The sequence below is a fragment of the Hippocampus zosterae genome, chromosome 4 (genome assembly GCF_025434085.1).
Source record: "Hippocampus zosterae strain Florida chromosome 4, ASM2543408v3, whole genome shotgun sequence".
NCBI lineage: Eukaryota > Metazoa > Chordata > Actinopteri > Syngnathiformes > Syngnathidae > Hippocampus > Hippocampus zosterae.
In genome coordinates, this window is record NC_067454.1 from 8876024 (window position 1) to 8892804 (window position 16781).

Sequence of the window (16781 nt, forward strand, 5' to 3'; positions counted from 1 at the left end):
CTCCCTCAGAAACTGCAGAAGCCCTGACCTCTAAGTCCATTAGCCATAATCGAGCGGTGACAGGGTCAATTCGTATGCCTGCCATTCTCAATTCCAGCCTGAATAACCCCAAAATATTCCAAATGCAATTAGATGCAGATCAAGCCGTCCGTTATGACTGGTTGCTCTATGCGGCTGGAGCGCTTCCTCCGAGGACAACCCCCGAATCCACCTGCTTGCTAATCGCTTGCAAAACCTCTAATCAGATTGTGCAAGTCCATCAAGTAAGTCATTAATTTGTGCGTCAGCGCTATACGGTGCGCCGGTGACTTTATTAAGAGAGACAGGGACGTACAGCCAGGATAAAGGGCTGTACACAGGAGACCATCTCGAAGATCGCTATCAGCCCGCTGTATATTTTCAAGGCAGCCATTTGCGACAAAGAGTCTCCCCCCTATAAGCAATGTCTCTATCCTCCCTTCTAAACATAGCCGAGGATAAAAACCGAGTAGGCGAGTGACGGCTGAGTGATGATACGGACGTGCCTCTCATTGTGAATATTTTATTTGTGCAGGGCTTTGAGTAGACTGATGGATATGCTGAGAATATCAATTGTCTGCAATGTGGAGCAAACGGGGAATTCAAAAGCTTTGACCGAAGTTTTCAATGGCTTGGTCGAGTGCTCAAACGTGATGTTGGCCCGACAATTTCCACAAAACGGGATGGCGGGGTGTAGAAGTCGCTGACGGACGTCTTATTAAATTAAAATTTTGGTCCCTGTGCAGGTCAAAGTAAACTGTTAGCACATAACAAAAATATATACAGTATATATCTGTTAGGTAGAAGAGTATTTAATTGTCATGCTCGTCACTATAAATTGCTGACATATAGTCGAACAAAGATACATTATTTGGAGTAAATATATAATCTATTTTTTTGAACCTTTGTGTGCAATTGGATAATTTCCCATGGCAGACTTGATAATTGCTTATGGTACATGGGGGCATCACTGTCGTCAACCACCATTCATGAAACTGAGAAGGAGCAAACAGTACCAAGAGCTGGAATGAATTTATAAATTTAACATATCGTATCTTAGTTCTTCTTTCTCTATATCATTATCTATTCACTTGTTTTGTTAAATAAAGCCTCATAGCCTTAAAAGGAATCCTAATGTATTCAATTAAATGATCAAAACATACTGTATGTATATAACAATACTGTATGTACTTTTATAAATGTGAAAACTTTGTCCCTAATAGTCTCTTTGTATTCAATACAGTAAATTAACTCATTCAGTACCAGCCAAATCTGGACCAAGTCTGAAAAGACGTTTATAAACGTCTTTGGGAGTGAATGAGTTAAGGCTCGATCGGGATTTGTGTGTTAGGTTTAGGGTTGGTGGAAATGTGGACATAAGAGACAAATCCTTACCAATCCTGTCCAGTCTGTCTAAGGCAACTGTCTCAAAGGCCCGTCGCATCATGGGATACTCCTCCAGGACCTCATTGAAGTTGTCCACCGACAGCGAGTAGAGACGACAGTACGTGTCGGCTCGCACGCTGGCCGTACGTCTGCCGCGAGTCAACAAACAAATCTCTGGAATGAAAACAAACAAACAAAAAGACATTTGTGAAGTAATTGGTATCCCATCATTAGCCGCTAATATGCTAAGGCCCCAGCCACACCAAGCCATGTGGTGGAACGTGACTGAACAAGAGAAAAAAACAAATAGATATATTTTTTTAAATTGCTTATGTGACTGTTTCTGTCAGTTTTTCGGGGCAGACCCACGTGGGTCCAGTCTCTCCCTCATTGGTGACAGCCATTCGGCATCGAGAACATGATTTCCACATCACACACCGCCAAATGGAGAAAAAAAAAGTAAATTAAATCAACAAACACATACTGTACATGCACGGCATGGTGATCGGTGAAATAAAAACAATACGAGACACATCATTGAAGTCTGTGGAACTGAAAGGTATGCAACAGTTAGATGTTTTTTTATTCAGTATTTGGTTTTGTGTAAGTTGTACGACTCTTGCTTGTGACATAGTACCAGAAACTTGGTTCTCAATGCTGTTTGGCTGTCACTGACAACTTGGACAAACTGAGCGGACCAAAAATACTGGCAGCAGCTCACTGATGGACTCACACGTGCCCTCCTTTGTTTGTTACTGCATTAATTTTTATAACGGGGAAAAAAACATCATGTGATTTTTTTTCCCTGTGTAAAGAGCTCTCTTGCCTAAAATTTACCATTCAAGGACGACACAAAGCTACTGAACAGCAAATGTTCTAGTACTTGATGTTGATCAAGTACTAGAACTGATTTTGTGCCTTATTTATTTATTTTCAAGAATCAACTCACAAAAAAATGTAATATCATTCAAGTACTGTTTGTCATGTATGCCATTCCAAATCTGCAAAAAATGATTAGTCCTACTCATGTTGTAGTAGTACGGGGCAGTAAACTAGCCAGCGCAAGTGCAACTTAACCATGTCTGCCACCTAGTGGTGAATAGTATATTACAGCTCAAAACTAACACAAGCACACACACACATACACACACACGCACACACACACAAACGCACCCACACACACACATTCCAATGATGCTATTCTACTTCGGAATGGTCATTATAGCATTGCTAAAATAACACCTTTTGCGACTTTTACACACTACTGTAATGCATGTCCATCAATCTATGGCATTCTTATTCATGATGGTTGTGGGGGAGATCATCTGGCTTGGAGTGACAGGCGCGGTGCACCCTAAATTGGTCGGCAGTCAATTGCACATAGATAAACATTTACACTCATATTCAAACCACAGCTTCCCTTAAATAGTGAGATCTGTCAGATGTCATCTGCCATAGCTACTCAAGATACTAATGGCCCATTTAACAGGTTTGCACTCAGTTTGCACATCTGCCTATGCAGTGTGCAATTACATGTATGTATGTGTGTGTGTGCTGCTGTCCGCACAGAATGAGTATGCATGCATGATCGCGAGCCGCTGTCGCATGTTTTATTCATGAGAGCTTTGCTGTGTAAGTGGCGGTGATAATAGAGGCTATATATTCTATATATATGCATATGGAGATATGAATGCAAACTACGAGGATGCCGTAGATGCTAACTTTTGGGTTATCTCATTGTATTTGGTGTGTGTGTGTGTGAGCGTGCGTGTGTGTGTGTGTCCATTACATCCGATAGCTCTTTAGCTTCTCCTACTATCCCACTCTCTGTTTCTCAGAAAGCCATTTCCCGTTTATCCCCTTCACATTCCGTATGTTGACAAACACACCCCCCACACGGATTTCTGGTGCGTACGAGGCCACGTCTCTTTTAATCAATAAAAACATTTGCAACGCCGGCTGCTGTTTACGTTTGGCTGCGAGGGTATGATGGTGGCGCGTGAGAATGCGGGCGCGAGGTGAAGCACAATGCTGAGGCTGCGTTAAAGGCTGCTAACAATCACGGCCCATCACATCAATGCTCTTCACCGCCACGACCCATTTTGCTGGGGAAAAAGGCCATAGGCTTCTCACTTTAACTTTCTCACCTGCGTCGCTTCTTATCCAGAGTAATTTGATTATTTACAGTGGTTAGCAAGTCTGCCTCTGATGTTTGAGATGTGGGAAAGGCTCCAACTCCCCTGTAAGTCTCATGAGGACAACTGCAATAGAAAATGGGTGGACAGTGTCAAAAAACACTAAAAAAAGAAATGTTTGGTGGTACGTCTTGATCATAATGTACAGAATCCTAAATTCTAATGGAGTGCAAAGTAGTTTTGAGAATATGTGATGGGCAGGCAAGACAGAATGTGAGTGAGGAACATGAAGTGCAGATGAAAAGAGGAGATGGCTGAGCAGAACATGGCCAAGTGGAGAAGACAGCTGTGAATAGGCGAGTATAAAAATACCCGTGTGTGTGTGTGTGTGTGTGTGTGTGTGTGCACTGTAAGTGGTTGCTAGCGGGGCAGCCCTGGCTGTAGTTGCGCCGGCAGCGCTCCAGTAATCCCCTCCGGAGAGGAGCACCGCAGCGCTGTATTAAATCCTCTTGTCCTGTGGCTTTCTGGATGAAGCCGGCGGGGCAAAGATGAGCTGTTAGGGATGCAGGCTGTCAGCCCTCCGGCCTCGTGGACGTGTCTTTGCACACAAGTCAAGCTCACACACTTGGCCGGGCCGGACGAGAGCGGGGCGAAGAAAGAATTATCTGCGGTTGCGTTGAGAGCCACAGCAAACCCTCTCAAGGTGAAACAATAAGATACCTTGGAGCAAGACTAATATCCTGAAAAAGGGTCTTAAATAAGAGAGACTGCAAAATAGGATGAAGCTTAACATGCAATAAATACAAAAGGACAACAGTGGAAACTTGAAAAGTTTTCCGGTGTCAGACTTGTCATCACAAAACAAAAAAACAAAAACGTAAGTCAATCAGTTGTTGGTTGCCTAGATTGATGAGTCATCTCAATAATGTATAACACTGTCATTAAACTACAAACAAATTCAAACGACATCATAGAGGAGGCATTAGAAGATATTCCAATCTCCAAATGTATCTTCTTGCATCAACTGTTCTTGATCAGTCAGCTCAAAAAACAAATAAAAATGCAAAAATTACTTCAGCGTTCACCTCTCCGTGGCTTCTGCGGACGTTTTTATGCGTTACAATCATTCGATTTATGAATGGAGCTTCTCCTGCATGCTTACTCACACGCTTACTTGTGACTCATCGCAACGCTCCCAAAATAGACACAAGGACCGGTTCAATGCCGCTGCCTGCGTTTTGCCAGTCGTCCTATCAAAACCCTAAGTCGTCTTTTTCCATCCTCATCTACAATCGTACATATCTGTGCGGTCTGGAGCAACAATGAGATGATTCGTAACGAGCTGCCGACTGTCATTAAGGGCTGCGACAGATCCAGTGAACACCACACCAGTCGCAGTATACAAGATAACCGGCTGTAGACATCTCATTACACGTGATATCGCCCGATGAGAAGCAGCGTTTAGAGAGTGGGGGTCGGTGGGATGTGTGTGTGTGTGTGTGTGTGGGGAGGGGGGGGGGGGCATTCTCCGCAAATGAGGGGGAAAATGAATGTAGCTTTGCAATGAATTTTCCCATCGTGTCTGCTGGTGTATCTGGCCTGGCGGAGATATTCGCCCGCCAACGTGTCTGGCGAGATGCCAATCTTTTTTTTTCTACACTTATGAGACAAAGCATTCATCAAAATTGAATGACACTAAGGAAAATTGGATCTTGCTCGATGAAAAAATAACAAGAAGAGGAGCAGAGACAGAATGTTCTCTGACCTTGGTGAGAGCACGCCAAGGTCGAAGCTACCCATTAGTGTCGACAGCAGCACTTAAACACCGGTGTGACAAGCGGGAGCGATAGAGTATGAATGGGCTATATCAGTGGCCACGGTGTTGTTTTAGTGAACTGCAGATGGATGGTGAAGCATCGCTTGGGAGGAAGGCCATTATTTTGGGTATCTTAAGATTCGGAATGTATCACAACTCAAGTGAAAAAGGAGTGCAGGTCAAAATAAATAAAAGCGGATTTAACGACAGGAGGAGGATGATGGTGGCAAAAAACTTTTTTAAATGACAAAATGCTTTGGCCTGAGGACAAAGTCATGAATGTTCTACTTTACAGTAAATACCAGCGCATAACCTAGAAATAGACGAATTGGCGAATGCCAAACTATGAATATGCAGGAGTTTACTGCATGTTATAGAAAAGGGGAGCAAAGTGGTCTGCACATCTGCCTTATTCTGCAATGCAATGTCCGCATAGCTCCACGTGGCATGATTTCCGGTACATCATTTCATCAACCGCGCCCCTGTGTGGTGCCCGCATTGGCCAAATTGTCCACACCGCGCGGCAAAAATTTTGTACAAAAAAAACATGGCCGCCCGGTGGCCAACTGGTTGGTGTGTCGACCTCACAGTGCGGGGATACCCGGTTCGAGTCCAGCTCCGGCCTTCCTATGTGGAGTTTGCATGTTCTCCCCGGGCCTGCTTGGGTTTTCTCTGGGTACTCTGGTTTCCTCCCACAATCCAAAAACATGCATTGTCCCTCAGTGTGAGTGTGAACACGGATGGTTGTTTGTCTATGTGTGCCCTTTGATTGGCTGGCAAATGGTTCAGTGTGTCCCCCACCTACTGCCCAAAGACAGCTGGGATAGGCTCCAGCACGCCGCCGACCCTTGTGAGGATAAAGCAGATCAGAAAATGGATGGATGGCAGTAAATTGTTCACCCTCAACTGCTCCTGAAGTTTATTGAATAAAATGGGGGAAAAAAAATCCACATGTATTGGAGTGAAGTAGATGCTGCTCACATCTCCATCTGTTTGAGCGAAAAAATCTGGAACACTCGGGCCCAAATCCAACCCAATTTCCCTATTCTGTTTGTACCTTTCTGTGTGGAAACAAGATCTTCATTTTCTCTTTTTCACCTGAGAACCAGTCAGCTTACAACATACTTGACGCTCAGTGTGTCATTCATGACAGGGCTACATGCTCTATGGACAAACAACGATCGCTCTGTCATTGTTTATCGACTTTCTCTTGACTGCATCCGCTTTGGAGGCAGGGGAGGAGAAAAAAAGTTGGTCAATAAAGCTGTCTCTTCATGAGGTAACGCACTCGCCGGACGGGCTGAACAGATCCAGGACATAAAACATACAGTACATGCTGTTTTTGCCCTTTTAGATACTCAAAGACAACAAACAAACAACAAAAATGCCTAAAGTAAGCTTTTCTCTACATAAAAAATATGGGATTTTTTTTTTGCGGGGGGTGGGGGGGATACTACGGAAGCGTGGAACTGCCAATGTGGAATCAACATTTTAGACTGGCAAATACATTCGAACGTACTTTAAACACATGCGAACATACTTGTAAGCGAAATGCCAAAATGTGTTCCCATAATGCCACTGGGTAATGATTTGCACATGCGCAAATCAAGAAAATGCTATTATTTAGCATTTAGCCAGAAGTTGCATAATACCATGATACCAAAAATTAAGTGAATGACCATTGGTTGTTCGTAACTTTTATGATTCATTGGGAATGCCAAGATGGCGGACAGTCTGGGGCGATGCTCCTGCTGCTTTGGCGTTGTTTTCTGTTCCGAATGTTCGGTGCTATTCTAACTAGGTCTTTGCTGGTTATGACCACCGATCTTGATGAGTTTTGAGGTGAGTTTTTTCGCTCATAGCTGAGGATAGCTCTCAGGGCCGAAAATGCAAATGAATAAATTTGTGAATAACGAACTGGCAAACAGGTTGGGATTCTCTCTTTGCATCTGACACGCCATTCATGAATTGCACTTGCAGACTTTTTAATTTTGATTGATGGTGGTGTCCAAAGGCAATCATGTCCAAATACATTTCATTATAAATCAAAACAAAATACACAGTAATTTCTAGTTCTCAATCTTTGTTTCCTTGTGGTAAAACAACAGCGTTTGGGGGGGGGGGCATTCCCATTTTGTGGAATCAATGCCTGACAGTTCTTTTTTTCTATAAAGGCACATTTTTGATTCAGCTCCTAAAACCTGCATCGTTCAGAAAAGCAAACATTGGCCTTTTGAGTGCATACATTTTTGCCTCGCTGTGCACCGCAGCCATCTTCTGAGGTGACAAGGGTGAATGGATGTGAATTAATGAGCAAGTGCATGCGCGTGGGCCTGCTTGGACTGTGATAACGTGGCCGTTTCCAGCAGCTCTGCTCTGGTCTGGCAACGCTCACCTGGGCTCCAGCTCTCCCGCTTGTCAGCTCGCATCTGTCTCCTACACACTGTAACAGCCCCGCTCGACCTCCAGAGCCAGCCCAATGGACACACTGTCCGCCACCCCATAAAAAAATAGAGTGTGCCGGCCTTCCTGATTTCCAAGAATTGCAAGGTGACCAGACGTGTTTGTTTCAGAGGAACCGAAGAACCGAAGAGGAACAAATAGATCTGTATTCTTGGGCTACTTTTTCCTGAATATTCAGAAATTTTCTTTTAAATTAAAACACAACTTAAATGTCTTGGCTTTGTTTTTTGCAGGGAAAGTTACTTTATTAATATTAGGGCTGGGCAATAATTCAATATCAATTTGTATCATGATGGACGTGATTAATATCAATAGAAAATTTATTCGAAAAATGTTCATTGGAAAAAAAAATCAGAAAGCAAACCGCAAACGCAGCAAAAAAAGTAAAATTGTGTTTCTTATTTTCAGAAAAAATACACAACTATTATTGATTAATATAGAATATTATTATTGTGAGACATTTTTTCATATTTCAGCCCAGTTTTTTTCATCTCTATATTGACCAGTTGATTTGACTTTTTTTAATAGTTGTGTTAACTTCTTATTAAAGAGTATTATATGCAAAAATAAAATTATCCTTATTTTCAATAGTTGCAATAATTGAATAAAAATCGGTATTAAAAAATATGAAAAACAATTCCATTAATTTCGCAAAACAAGTAGGGTGGTATATGCGATATGGTATATTTTGGTATTTGCTGGTCTCTCACATTGTATTAAATTACTAACAAAGGACACAGAAAACATCTTATTTCGGGACAAAAATACATCTATGACCTTGTAAAATGTGTATCAATGGTAATAAAGGATATGGGTAACTTTCTGTCATGGAAATAAAGCAAAGCCACCATGCGAGAAAACACAAGACCCGGGGCACCAAGGAATAACAGCAGGCACTCTGAACCCGATGAGTCAAACTTTGTAATATCTGGCTCCAGCAGAAGGCACTTTGCTAGCCGAAGGGCTGGAGAGCTACAAATAAGAGGTCATGGCCGAGCATGGTGGACAATCTTGGCAGGTCTCAAGCTGCTTTGCTTAAAAAAAAATAAAAAAAATTGTGGGAGCCTGGGCAGTGCAGACACGTCAAACAATAGCAGCATGGTAGTGTTTGATCGATTCACTTTGGAAGCCAACCATCAAGATGGAGTTAGAAGTGGCTGCAAGCGGAGCACAGGACAAGGAGGCCAGCAGCAGATGGTTTGGCCCCCGATGGCAACTGAGCCTTGACTGAATCATGCTTGCCTCAATGGTAAACTAATAAGTCACATGGTTCCCTGCAATATAAACATGGACGTATACGAGAGAGAGAGAGAGAGAGAGAGAGAGAGAGAGAGAGAGAGAGAGAGAGAGAGAGAGAGAGAGAGAGAGAGAGAGAGAGAGAGAGAGAGAGAGAGAGAGAGAGAGAGAGAGAGAGAGATATGTTTGAACCATGGAGTGACTACAGTTACTGTTTCTTTTCCTGATTTGGAAAAGGGTCTTTAAAGGGAGAAATCTGGATTAGGCAAGTGTTGAGGGCTGTCCTCTACTCGAATGATCCCGCATACAATGACAATAAGAGCGATTCAGATTCAGATACTGGAAAGGAATTTTACTTTTGATACTTATTGATCACTAAATGCAAGGTTCTCTTAATTGGATTTGTCTTAGTCAGATAAAGAATGAATATTGATGAGGAATAAAGAGGTCTATGGCACAACTGAAGACTAATTCAAGGTATCCTTAGTCATTTTTAATATTGAAAGTCACAGACAGATTCAGCAACACCTGCACGAAGATACAGCCTGCAATATGAGAGGGTGAAGGTCTTCAAATATTTGGCAACTCCTGTATTGTATTAGATTGCTCAGGCGCACCACATTTAATGCAATGTTGCTGCTGAATAAATCATGCAAAGTTCATCGCTGGTGGAAGACTACATCTGGCCTCACTGACTAACTGGAAGAGGTCGGCCATTTGTCAGTTTGAGAACTCTGCTCGCAACTCTGGGATTGAAGGCCTATTAGTTCCTTACCTCTCTCTGTATGACAGGAGAGATTACGTTACAGAGAACTCGTCACTGTGAGTAAAATCTAAAATGATGACACAGCCATACTCTCCATCACCACAAACTCAGTTCTGACTCTATTTCCCATCATTTCCCACTGCAACCTAAAATTTGGAGTTTGAGCAGATCTACAAGTAAATCTCAAAAATGCATGCATAAAAACGCACAAGAAGCTTCGTTTTGGAGCAGCCACTTTAAGGTCATTTTGGCCATTTGCGGGGGTCAAACTTTTTAGCTACCAAAATTTCAAGCAACTGCACAAGACTTGACCCCAAAACACAGTGTGTCCTTAAATAGTGCCCACTGTTTTCCCACTTCACAATAAATACGTAAATATACATAGATGATGCACCGATTCCTGCTACACAAGACAGATGCGTGGCTCTATTTTATTTCATTATTTTTTGTGCGGAGCTCCTCAGAGAGATGTTTTGAGTCCAATTATTTTCAACTTAAAATAGTGTGGCAGTATCCCATCACTTTTATCCGTCCGTATATTGTATGGAGTGCAGATGAGTGTACGGCATTATGATTGAGTCTAGCTCAGTCTCCTCCACCTACACGTTTTACCCCCCCCCAAGAAAAAAGTAGGCGTCTTTGAGGTTCAATTAAAGGCAGCTCTTTGAGAGGCACTTCCGGATGGCACAACACAAGGTCGCCGAGCCCCGCACTCCACAATTGCCGCAGCCAACAAAGGATGAAGTATAACGTCACACAATAAGGTTCTTGGGCTGGCCGCCGAGACGGACAGAGGCGGCGATGCTGTTCGGATAAGTGTTCCAATAGTGAGAGCAGAGGAGAGGATGAGGATAGAGGGTGCGTGGAGGAGGTGGGGGCGAGCGCATGTTGTCTTCCTGAGCCCAGAGCAGCATCCAGAGAGCAGGCTTGGCAGCGTTTCATGTGTCCCTCGGCATTAGCGCTGCAGTCACATTACATTTCCCCCTCTCGGTGGGATCGCTGGGTGCCCAAGCTGACGCTCCCGTCCAGGACATGTCGTGTCCACTTTAGACATTAAGGCTCTCCGGCTCAAGCTTATCCAGCAGCGCACAAAGTGGAGCAGACTGCTGAGTACATAATTGCGTAAATAATTCAGGGTCTCGATGAATGAATAACTTACGCTAACATGGCTTCGCTGACATGCTGATGTGCATTTTTGTGCGGCGGTTCTCAGCAGCGTAAACCAAAAGGCCGTCGAATGCGTTTTGGCTTCAATAAAAATAAATAAATAAATAAATAAAAAGTAAGCGCCACAACATCTATGACACAACAGTGGAGCCCTTTGGTCAAACACAATCTGTTCTGGTAACCCATTAGAAACACAATTTGTTGCCATTTCACCACATGATATAACAGAAATACCATTTAGAATATGTGGTAGCTTCACCTACGAGTGAATGCAATTTAAGTTTTTGAAGTTACGGCCCAAAGTTCGAGTAAACACCCCAGCTACTTACAATAGAGAGATGGTTAAGCTCAATTGCAGAGTTTTGTTATTGCCAATTAACATATTTTTTTTTCCCTCTGGTGATAAGAAACAGCAAAGAAAAAAATTATTTTTTTGCTGTGGTGAAAGAAAAACCACCAAAAAACAACAACATTGAATAACTCAGCCTTGGTGGAGGTCTGCCCTCTCCTGAATGTCCTTTTAGTTACCGTTCAATTCCCACTCGTTCAGATAGTGACAGTCACAAGTGAAATGTGCGTGTGCCACATCCTCCCTGTGCTGATCCTGCCAATTAATTTCATGAATGACTAACCCATGTTTGGTAACAAACTCCCTGTGGCTTTGGTCTTACCTCAGTAGCCTTCCCACCCCTCACCCCTCATGCCCCCCCACACCATAGGAGTGGCACTGCCAGAAATAGACACACAATGTGGGAGTCAAAAGCATAAAAGTGTTGGGGGGGGAGGAACGACTGCGGATATAAGACTTCAGATTGGAGCAAAGTGTGAGTTTGTGTTTCAGATAATGCATTTGAACCTCATGAGTGTGTCGTGTTCAGTGTATTGGCTATATATACTGTGTAAAGACAAGTGTCATGACCTCGCTAATTATGAAACATCCAACATACAACCTTTTGTGAGGAACGCACTATTACCAATAAGGTGCTTTTCTGAGGTAATATAGAAAGTGCGAGGTTGCAGGGCTGTGCTCGCGATAAGTATGACTGACGACTGCGCGACAAATGATCGGATGTCCCTTGATGATGATCACGTGTGAGGTGCATGATGAGTGTTTTTTTTCCCCCCCATACCCGACACGCACTGAAAACAGTTGGGGCTAACGATCGCAATCTTGTTCAATATTTATGATCGCAAATCCTCAACACAGTCAACACAGTGTTCGGAAGCAACTTTATGCTCGGTCGCAAAAATAAAGGAGCAAGTGATTGGCTTAGCCTGTTTGTATAACGCGCCTCGCACGTCATTTACGACAATAAAAAGACAAGGGCCAGTAATTTCCAGTCAAGCTAACATCTACCCAAGCCTCTTCTATTTCTTTGTGGCTTTTTTATTCTTTTTATTTGCCCTGTGGCGCAACGTTGCTTCTCACAGGTCAGGCTTAGTACTACAGCAACCTTTTGGTGTGTGGGAGAGACGGAGGATTGTTGGAGGAGATATCGTTAAGTGTGTGGTGTGTTGGTCATCTTGTGAACACCGCAAGAGAAGATAAGAGCACACAGACTGTGTTGGTGTGGGTTCTATTGCAATTTGTTTTAGATGTTGAAAAGTGTTATGTGCGTACACCGCTTTAGGCATTCATCTTGGTGTCGGTGTTCATGCTGTAACACAGACGGATGCATTACCGAGATTAATGTTTGCAGAAACTATGGCGGCGCATCATTGCCTTGACTTTGAACAATAGCTTCGACGAGGACAAAGCGAAGGGAGAGAACATCGTTTGGCCTCACAAAGAGGCATGGCCATGTTTACTGAGAATGTTGATTAGGGTTTTTTTTCTGCATGTGCAGAGAAAGAAAGAGGAAGCGAGAGATTGCCTACCATCTTTTCATTATTTCTCTGGAACCCCCCAGCGAGAGGGCACGCAGACGAACTTGAGCAGCCGAGGCGTAATTAAACTTCGCAAGCCGGGTCGCATGCGCCGATAAAAACGCCTCGCCGCCATTTTTCATTACTTAACAGCACCGGCTAAATGATACGCCGTCGCCGGGCAAATGAATCCATATTTGGTGAGGGCAAGATGGCGGTCGTGTCGCCGTGCACGGATCAAGTGACTGCCACGCATAATGTGACCTCAATGAAGAAGTCGACTCGACTTAAGGGTAAGATGACCTTGGCAAACTTTGAAATCCAGTAGATGGTGCTGTTTTTACGCTTTTTCCATGGCAGATTTTATAATTGGTAAAGAATAGTGCCCTGCGATTGGCTGGCAACCGGTTCAGGGTGTCCCCCACCTACTGCCTGAAGACAGCTGGGATGGGCACCAGCACACCCGTGACCCTTGTGAGGATAAGCGGTTCAGATTATGAATGGATGGATCAAGTCGTGAATCAACTGAAAAATGAATCCTTATAATGGTGTTTATATGGTAATTTATTCGTGAATCCCTATTCCTGCTTACTCGCTGACATTCAAACAGATGATTAGCAGGGCTTGAACGTGCACATTGACATTCCGTAGCTTTTTTATTTTTCCCAAAAGGTAAGAATTTTTTTTTTGTCATTAAATAATAATAATAATAAATAAAATAACCATGTTTGCAAATGCTCCATAAAACGCATGGATGGTTGAATGTAGCTATGGAAGACTCACTTCTTGAGTCATTTCAACACTGGACAATTTAGAGACATGCGTTACCACCACCAACAAAAATAAATCAATAATGCAATCAACTACAATGACACAAACAAGAAAGTATCTTTCCTACTATGTGGCTCAAGCTGTTTGTAACTCCCGATCAAGCTGATTTTTCACTCAATTTTTTTGTAGCAATGGCGATCTGAGATGTTCCACAATGTCTTCTTAATTTGTTTGAACAGTGGACAACATTGTCACAATCTTTAGTTCAGTGATGTCAGCTTTGACTTTGAGTGGCAGGCAATAAACAGTGTGTGTCGGAACTTAAAAACTTATAAAAATCATACAATGTTTATCTCGCCATAGCGCTGTACGCACTACAAAAGCTGCTCATATTTTGGTGACCGAGCAGACCTTCAAATGTGTACTGCTCTATTTAAGCCGCGGCACGATGCCTTTTATTCATCAGGATTTGTCCTACAATGAAGAGGCAGCTTGTGATGTGAATTGAATGGGGGGAAGAAGTCTTGCATAAACCATGAGGCCGAATTTTGAAGCGAGGTGACCATCACCCGCACAAAACACACCAACGGAAGCTCAAAGGGAGTTCATATCGGCGAAATAATGGCCATTATTCAAAAAGCAGCCTGCTTACCACCAAAGTAGGAGCCGTCTGACAGCTTGGTCTCCTTGCTGCCTTTGGTTAGCACGCTGACCACGCCGTGCTGGATGAAGTACATCTTTTTGCCAATGGTGCCCTCTCGAATGATGTAGTCCCCGGGCTGGAACACTTCGAATTTCAGCTTGGTGAGCATGGAGGTGACAAAGTTGGGGTCGGCATTGGCAAACAGCGGCATGGAGGCCACCAGTTTCCGACAGTTAAAGTTGATGATTTCCTGCCAGACGGAGAAAAACAACAACGGTTGACAAAAGGCAATGACCTGACACAACTTCACAAAGGAAAAGAGATTAGAGGAAACAATGACATTTGTTTTTCCTTCCCTGAGATGCTCCATCACTGCCGGTGTAAAGTTAAAATGTCAGCAAATGTGAAGTGAACCGTGGGGAATGCCAAGCAGCGGGCGGGTTTATTTTCCATATGCCGAGTGTGCGCCATTATCCACGTCCCCAGACAAGGCTGGTTGCCATACCTCGCGGAGAGGCTCGTTCAGCTCCCCCAGGATGCTCTCCTCGTCGAACATCTTGCCCTGGTAGCGGTGCTCGTAGTAGTCGTGGATTCTCTGCCTCATGTCTGCCGGCAGCTTGTGGAAGGACATGTACTGCTCCACTTGCTTGTACTAGCGACACACCCAGACAGACAAAAATCAGGCCAATTGAAAGGACACCAGTACATATCTCACAGTATTGATGGGGTTCAAAAAGTTGCAGTGGTTGTGGCAGTGGGTGTGTAGTAGCGTTTAATAAAGTGGGTTGATTAGTGTAGTGGGTGGAGTATTACCGTATTGGCCCGAATATAAGACGGCCCCGATTATAAGACGACCCCCTCTTTTTCGAGACTCAAGTTTAAAAAAAGACTTTTTGAACACCAGTTTATTTTTTATACAGAAAATAATTACAGTACATCTGAAACAAATGATTATAACAATATATTTGAGAGGAAAAAAAAACATGTTATTTTGTCTCATTCAAATCTTAATATCTGAATATATCAATTGTTTGAAGACTTTGCCTCATTTATCACCATCATCTTGAATTTACATCATAACTTCTCCTCAGCTGCCGATCTTCGACCCACTTTTCTCCAGATTGTCGCCATGTTTCTCCATTTTATGTTATCTCTTTTATTATTTTATTCTCTTTTCTTTCTTACCGCTATTTTTTTATTTTTCTTCTTCATTCCACCGCTATTTTTATTTTTATTCTTTGTGACACGGGTTCGCTTTGGCTTGGGGAGTCAAGGTCAGTATCTGGCGCCATCTAGCGTCATGAATGGGTATAATGTCTAGACTCCGAATATAAGACGACCCCCACTTTTTCAGTCTCATTTCAATGCAAAAAACACGGTCTTATATTCGGGCCAATACGGTAGTAGTAAAGCTAGGGTTAATATCGATTAATATAGTGCCCAAGGTCAAAGTAGTGTGGATTTGAATTTAAAAAAAAGGCTTGTTTTACTTGGAAACAATAACCCATTCAACCATTGAAATGATACGCAACTATTTTTAAAACCGTTCGCGTAGCCTAGTGCGGCTGATATCAGACGCATAGCTGTTCAAATGGCGCACACGCCAGAAGACATATCACAGCGTCTCTGTCTGTCAAAGGTGCTGTTAGTCTTTATTCTGTTTGTTCAGAACAAAAGCGTGACAGTGTTTACGGGAGAAACCGAGATGCACATCAAAGCGTGCCGTGGATCACTTTGGGGAATAATAACAGGTAGCGTCCTTGACCCTCAGCTAAAGAAAGATACCCAAAAGAGAAAAAAAAAATCTGCATGCATAAGGTAATGCTCAAGGTTCGCTTTGACCACCAACAATGTCTCCATTGCACTGCTCAGCTGAGCTCAGGTAGCCCACCCCTCATTATATTGCTCCCCAATGACCTCGAAAGGATGATTTTTTTTCCAAGATTGCCCGCATAATCCTAACGGCAATTTAAAAAAACTTGTATTACCAAACGCTTATTTCACTTCTTTTTCTAAATATAATGTGTCTTTTCATCACATGAAAGCACTTTCGGTGACATTTTCGGGCTTCTCTCCTTGCTTACATCTGTATCTGATGACCATACATGCTTTGAATCAAATATTGTTCCTGGAAAATATGTCCATCAAGGCTCAGTTGGAGGAGGCTGAGAAAATTTGGGATTGCCCCCCGCATGCTTTCTGCAGAGGCACAATGGAGAGCATGCAACACAGTTTGGTCCGGAACTGCACTGTACAGAACAGGATGGCTATCCAGAGTGTCATTAAAACTGCACAACACATCTGTGGAACAGCCTTCACACCACTCCGCCACATACAGCATTTGACAACCATGCCACAAAGAGGGCACAGAACATTATCAGAGACAGCACACATCCATAGCACACGTTTCAAACTTTTCCCATCTGGCAGACGCTGCAGGAGTGCCCCAGTCAGAACAACAAGACCAAAGAAAAAGAATCTACCCACACGCCATCAGATTCCCAAACACATGGT

At 43.2% G+C, this 16781-nt stretch overlaps 1 protein-coding gene across 1 annotated transcript in view; it reads right to left on the bottom strand.

Moving 5' to 3' along the window:
* Positions 1-16781, bottom strand: part of LOC127599969 (potassium/sodium hyperpolarization-activated cyclic nucleotide-gated channel 1-like) — an 85806-nt gene that overhangs the window by 7634 nt on the left and 61391 nt on the right. Inside the window, exons 5-7 of the mRNA XM_052064239.1 lie at positions 14773-14919; positions 14277-14517; positions 1414-1578 (exon numbers count right to left, since the gene is read on the bottom strand). Coding sequence (XP_051920199.1) covers positions 1414-1578; positions 14277-14517; positions 14773-14919 — 553 coding nt within the window. The remainder of the gene's footprint in view (positions 1-1413; positions 1579-14276; positions 14518-14772; positions 14920-16781) is intronic.